Source organism: Clinocottus analis, unplaced genomic scaffold (assembly GCF_023055335.1).
Source record: "Clinocottus analis isolate CAN_PGR_092001 unplaced genomic scaffold, fCliAna1.0.p SCAF_2, whole genome shotgun sequence".
NCBI lineage: Eukaryota > Metazoa > Chordata > Actinopteri > Perciformes > Cottidae > Clinocottus > Clinocottus analis.
The window spans coordinates 24,174,817-24,180,816 of record NW_027175931.1 but is presented as its reverse complement, the minus strand read 5'-3'; the positions used below and the strand labels follow the sequence as shown (position 1 = coordinate 24,180,816).

General features: G+C 45.6%; 1 protein-coding gene across 4 annotated transcripts in view; it reads right to left on the bottom strand.

Moving 5' to 3' along the window:
• Positions 1-328: 328 nt before the first annotated feature.
• Positions 329-6,000, bottom strand: part of LOC137790520 (spectrin beta chain, non-erythrocytic 4) — a 60,652-nt gene continuing 54,980 nt past the window's right edge. For 3 of the 4 annotated variants that reach the window (XM_068584837.1, XM_068584840.1, XM_068584841.1), the window contains 3 exons: positions 2,729-2,899; positions 2,287-2,329; positions 329-2,181 (listed from right to left, as the gene is read on the bottom strand). In XM_068584837.1, coding sequence (XP_068440938.1) covers positions 1,876-2,181; positions 2,287-2,329; positions 2,729-2,899 — 520 coding nt within the window. In that variant the 3' untranslated portion in view covers positions 329-1,875. The remainder of the gene's footprint in view (positions 2,182-2,286; positions 2,330-2,728; positions 2,900-6,000) is intronic. The other variant, XM_068584839.1, reaches the window with a different exon arrangement.

The window sequence follows — 6,000 nt, the reverse complement described above, 5'->3', positions numbered from 1 at the left end:
ATTCATTCATTCATTCATTCATTCATTCATTCATTCCCGTCTCCACTGATGGGATGTTGCACCTGGACAGCTGCATGACCTTTCACACTCTTTATAACCTTTGACATTTGAAACCTGCTAAGTTATATTATTCTTTCTGTGTGTGTGTGTGTGTGTGTGTGTGTGTGTGTGTCTGTTGTGGACGGGACGTGTCTGGAAGACTCAGGTGGCGTTGGAGGGCACAAACATTTCAACGTGCGATGCACACGGTAAGAACACACAAACATAAAGAACCTGAGAGCTATGGAGACCCTGGAAGCGGAGAGCAGCGGCACACACACACACACACACACACACACTCATGCATGAACACACTCACACACACACTCACACACACACATGCATGAACACAATCTCACCGCACGCAGAAAAACAAGATATTTTGAATTCTGTGAAAAAAAAGAAAAGAGGATGCAACTGATTTGTGTGAATCCATCGGATGAAAAGATCCAGGAGTAGTTGTGTATGTGATGAGAGGTTAAAAGTGTAGATGAGGCCGGTGTTCAGCTGCAGCGCCTCATTCATTAAAAACATGCCAGCCAAAGAGTTTGTGCTTCTGACCAAAGCCCAACGTGAAATGAATGGAGAGCTGATCCTGAATGCCCAATTTACTTTAAGGCATCGAAATCTAAATATTCAGTTTCCCTAAATAAGAAATTTGTGTGTTTAAAAACAAACAAACACAAATTAAAAATTAAAATTAAACAACATTTTAATAAATGAGGCCGCTGGGAGCCAGAGTCTACCGTTTAATTAGTTTCATCTCTATCTGATCACTGATCCAAGAAGTGTTTAAAAAAGAAGAAAAAAGACTCTTGAGGGCAAAAGTTCCTGCAGTGAGCGTTCTGAATCATCTGTCATGCAGAAATCTTCATGGGAGAATCTTTGATCCAAAATGAATGCTATATGAATGGAGGGAAGCCGCTCTGTCGGGCACATCTGTCGACATTTCAACAAGAGCATTTTTAAGGATTTGAAGCCTTTGGATGCTTTTCTATGACAAACGCTTCCCCATGAAGTTCATCTACTCTCCTCTTCACTTAAATCATCATCGTTGCACTAGAATCTGGCTCATCACTGAAGCTGTGTGTCAGTGTTGACCTCGTCCACGGTGAAAATGGTTCCAGTTGTTTGGTATCAAAGTAAAAAAAAAAGGTCCTCAAACCTCCGAGGCCGATCAGACGAAGCGGAGGAAAGAAAAAGAAAACAACTTTCTCTAAGTTTGTATGTCTGTAAAACATTTTGGCATAATTTTCGTTCTCTTTTAGAGGAGTAATAAGACATAGTGTAGGATGTCTCGACTTACAGATAGATACAGTCGATAGGACAGACGGACGAGAAATACATACGGGTACAGCTCATCTCATGGGAAAAAAACTAACATGGAACAGAACGAGCGACGTCGTGTCGCGCGACAGCCTTTGAGTTAACGTGACGCCACTCTCTCGTGCGTTAGCGCCGTTCAGCGGCGCAAAAACTCTCTCTTGCAGTTCTCCGAAACAGCCACCAGAGGGAGTGTTGGCGGAGGCGTCAGCGACTCTGTGTGTTCTCACAGAGACGCAGAAGAAGAGAGAGATAGAGATAGAAAGAGAGAGAGAGAGAGAGAGAGAGAGAGAGATGTCTCCTGCCCCGAGTCCGTCCTGTCCGTCCTATGAGTGAAGCCGGGTCGGTCCCTCTGTCCTGCGTGTCACTTTCCATCCAGACGCGACCGCTTCGTGGACAGTGTTGCAGGCGGAGAGAAGGGCGGGGAGGGGTGGGGCGCTCACAAGCAGTCTACGACCCCGCCTCCTATCCGGAGTTCGTACGATTCAATCCCGACCGATTCCGTCACCCGGCTCACTTTTTCTTACCGGACTTCTCTGAGCGCTTCGAGTCCGACTTCCCTCCCCGGTCCGACCTCTCCGACCGCTCGCCCTTCTCCTTCTCCTTCTCCTTCTCCGTCTCCTTCTCCGCCGGCTCGATCCGCTCGCCGCGGTCCGAGGGCTCGCCGCCCCGCTCCGACCTGTTGTCCGCCTTGCTGCCGTCGCGCCGCGTGCCCTCGTCGGTGGATGAGGTAGTTGGTTGGGGCTGACCCCATTTGGCGATGTCCTCGTGCTCTGTGATGCTGGCGGTGATGTTGGTCACCCACACCTTCAGGTCCTCCTGCGAAGGAAGGCCCCCGGATGTCAGCCGAACGGTCCTTTACCGGTTTACCGGTACGTCACGTGGTCAAATAAATGCGATCACAACGAAACGAGAAGGCCTCACCTCATCTTTTGCGTGGAACAAGAACTCACTGCCGTCCTTCGTTCTGCAATAAGAAATTAAACTTAGAAAACCTGCTCGGTGAGACACTGAACCTCGGGTTGCTTACTAGACGCTTCACAGCAGCCCGCTGTACCCAGAAGGCTCAGGGGGGGTTAAATGGGCTCCAAGTGTTTAGCATCTTGGGATAGAGTGATTCATTCCTACATCGTATAGTGTTTAAAGCCCAGAAGGGACAAACCAAACAGTGGCTCTTTAGCGGCATTCAAACTGTCACCAAACCGCCGTCTTCTGTCGCTCCTAAAATATTCTTATCGCAGTGAGGAAGGCCTCTGAGCGAGGGCCGACTTCGAGCCGCTGGTTGCCGGCAAATCCTACACAAATAGTGTGAACCTGGTGACTAAGAATTGCATATTAAACCCCGCTAGGTACTCCACCCTCTCACTTGAGCGTGAAGACGTTCTTCTTCTTCTTGTAGCCGTTGGTGACGTCGCAGTGGCAGTGCGAGAGGTTGAGCAGCGGCTCGCTGTTGTAGGGCGTGGCGGTGTTCTTGGCGTCCTTGTAGAAGCCCATCTCCCCTTTGTTGAGCACGCAGTAAAGGTTGACCCATGACCTGCTGTGGTGTGGGAAGGCGGGAGGGGTGAGGGAGGGGCGGGGGGAGCAGTGGAGGAGGAGCAGGGGGGGAGGAGCACGGGAAAGGTGGTGGTTGGGGGAGGGGGAGACGGGAGGAGTCAGGAAGAGCTGCGGAGTCGCTCTCGCTAAGCTAACACCTCACTCACCTGACCAGAGCAGACAGGTAGGAGGGCGGGATGGACCGGCGCCAAGAAGGGAGGAGGAAACACACTGCTGAACAAACACAGACGGACGGACAGACGGACGGAGGATGGAGGGATGGGGAGGGAGGCTAGGTTCTGTCTGTGTGTCTCATATATGACTTACCTTGGAGGAGACGAGAGGGGCAGCCAGTAGCATCGAGGAAGAGAGGAGAAAAAGAGGGGAAAGTTTGGTTAAATGGCATTTTGGCAGAAAACGCAACTTAAAACTCACGAGTCATGCGCCGTTTTGCCTCTTTGAGCGTGTTTACATGCACACGGCATTCCCGTTAATAAGCTTACGCCCAACTGTAGGTACTATTCAGAGCGAGCTGTCTGCGCGTTGCTTCACGTCACGATTTCAAAAAGCTCTTTGTGACAATAGAAGACTGGAGAAGGCCGACGGCGCATGTGATCCTGCGTCCACGTGACTGTTGCTGTTTCATTCAGGGTTTTATTGTCGTCTGTACAGCCGCTGGGTCCCTCCAATAATGATCATAAATAGAAAATATTGTCCCTAAAAAACAGAATCTAAGACGTCAAATAGTGCAGAAGGAGCAACAATCCACGCCTTGCTGATGTGTTGCAGTTTACATCCACATCAGTCCAAAATATCAGGATTTGATCATTTTAGACATTTGTGTGAAATTGTCATATTTAGCCATTTTTATATTTGATTCATGACCAAAAAGGAATTTTTGTGTGGGGTCAGAGTGACCTTTGACCTTTGTCATGTTTGAAGAAATTCCCTCACTATCGTGTTTAACAAGATTGGGACGGACAACAAGGTCACAGTGACCTTTGACCTCGTCAAGTCATCCAACAGGACGTTTGTTCGAGGTCTGAGGACATTCCCTGCAGGCGTTCGCTCCTCAGGTATTGCGTTCACAAGAATGAGACGGAAAAAAACGATTCCATCTGGCCAAGGCTAAAAATATAGGTATAAAATAATAAATAATATAAAATATATATCTCATCTGTTTTGTAATTTCAAAATAAACCGACTTGAAACAGAAATCTAATGAATGTATAGAGATGGAAATAGAAAGTAAATCATCTATCATAGTAAAGTAAAAAATATAACAAGATTTCTTTTTTGCTGTTTTCTATTTACTTTTTGTATAATAATCATCAAACGTCTGTTTTTAGAAGTACTTTTACTCATAATCAACAAATAAAAGACATATGCCATAAAAGACACTTTCATAAGCAGTAGTATAAAATAATATATGATTCTGAAATACAATATTGTGCATAATATGTATTTATACTTTAAGTATACTTTGATGTTGAGACTTACATAGTTATATTTAGGTAACATTTTGTGAGCAGGACTTCCTCCACCACCGCTCAGATATAAGTACATGTCGTAGATTAATGTCAGAATATGGACAGGAAACCTCGGTCTCAGCGTTTCAGAAAAACTTAATTTACTGAGCAATAAACGCAAAATCAGTTTGTCCCACTACAAAGAGTACACACCGATCACATGCACCGCATCCTCCACTCGTCCTGAATAATACCAGAATATTAAAGTGCACATCAACATACTCAGTGCCTTGTCATGTAGCTGTGCACCAGAGACAAGTTGAACCTCAAATCCTTCCTCTCAGGCTCACTGCATCCTCTCTTTCTCTGCTTTGACTGCAGAGAAAGAGAGGATCTCCTCCTCCAATCAAAGTTGAACACAAAGCAAAAAGGGAGGAAACAATCAGCCCGGCCGAGGAGCCGTTTGGTGATTCTCACTTGTCCCGACTGAAGCCATTCAGGATTATGCTTTACCTTCCATGTACATTACAGGGCATGTACATATGCGAGACATTCATCCACTGCCTTTAGTGGGGCGCGTGAGTGGGGCTCATCCACGGCTGGAAAGGGGGGGTGAGCGTTTAGCTGTGCGGGGTCAGCCCAGCCACTAGAGGGCAGTGCAGAGACAGACGTTGCCGTTGGTGTCTCTCTGGAGGAAGCAGGGCGGTCATCTAAGGAGGCCAGGTAGTGTGTGTGTGTGTGTGTGTGTGTGTGTGTGTGTGTGTGTGTGTGTGTGTGTGTGGGGAGGCCAAGCGACGGGGCACAAGGCAGTGTACGCCATCGCAGCTCCGTCAACCTCCACCCCGACGCCATTCTCCAGCCAGTCATCTCTGTTGTGCTCTCCTCTCCCCGTTAAGCATCATGCAAGATGTTCCCACATGCGGTGACATTTCTGCTGGGTGTTGTTTTAATTCATGTAACTTCATGTGTGTCTTCACGCTCTGATCCTGGTGATCAGAGATGGCATACATTAACTATTCAAAAGCTCCAGGTCATTAACATGAATGTATTGTAGCTTTTACCATTTTTGTCCCAGCTCTTTATTTATACCTGCTTATTAAATGTACGATTAAATAAAATAATGTATTCTTATTTATTTTGCGAGTGAATATCAATCTGTAGAAAACATCCAACTGCGACGGAAACATTAACAAATTATAATAAAAACTATTAAAACAAATTTGTAATAGTGAGTTGGAATTAATTTATAATTTGATTAATAATTGATAGAATAATTGTGATTGTTAATCATCAACTGACTGATTTCTATATTCATACAGCTCTTCCTATGTATAGTAATTCATTTCTACTTCTTCACTGCTGAATCTTTTCCGTTGTGTCACATGACTTTTCTTTGTATATCAATATTAATTACAGCGAACAGTAAGATGTGGCACAAAAATTCTTTGGAAGCGGATAAAACTGACCTCATTTCTACTTTGCAGAATGTAGAAATTGTTCTGATACGTTATCTACTAAACAAAAAAGTTCAAACACGGTAACGTCACAGCATCCCTTGAACGTAAACACGAGTAAACTTAATGTATGCATGCTTCTAAAGACACACAGTATGTAGGAAGTCCAAAGCTCAGCTGAG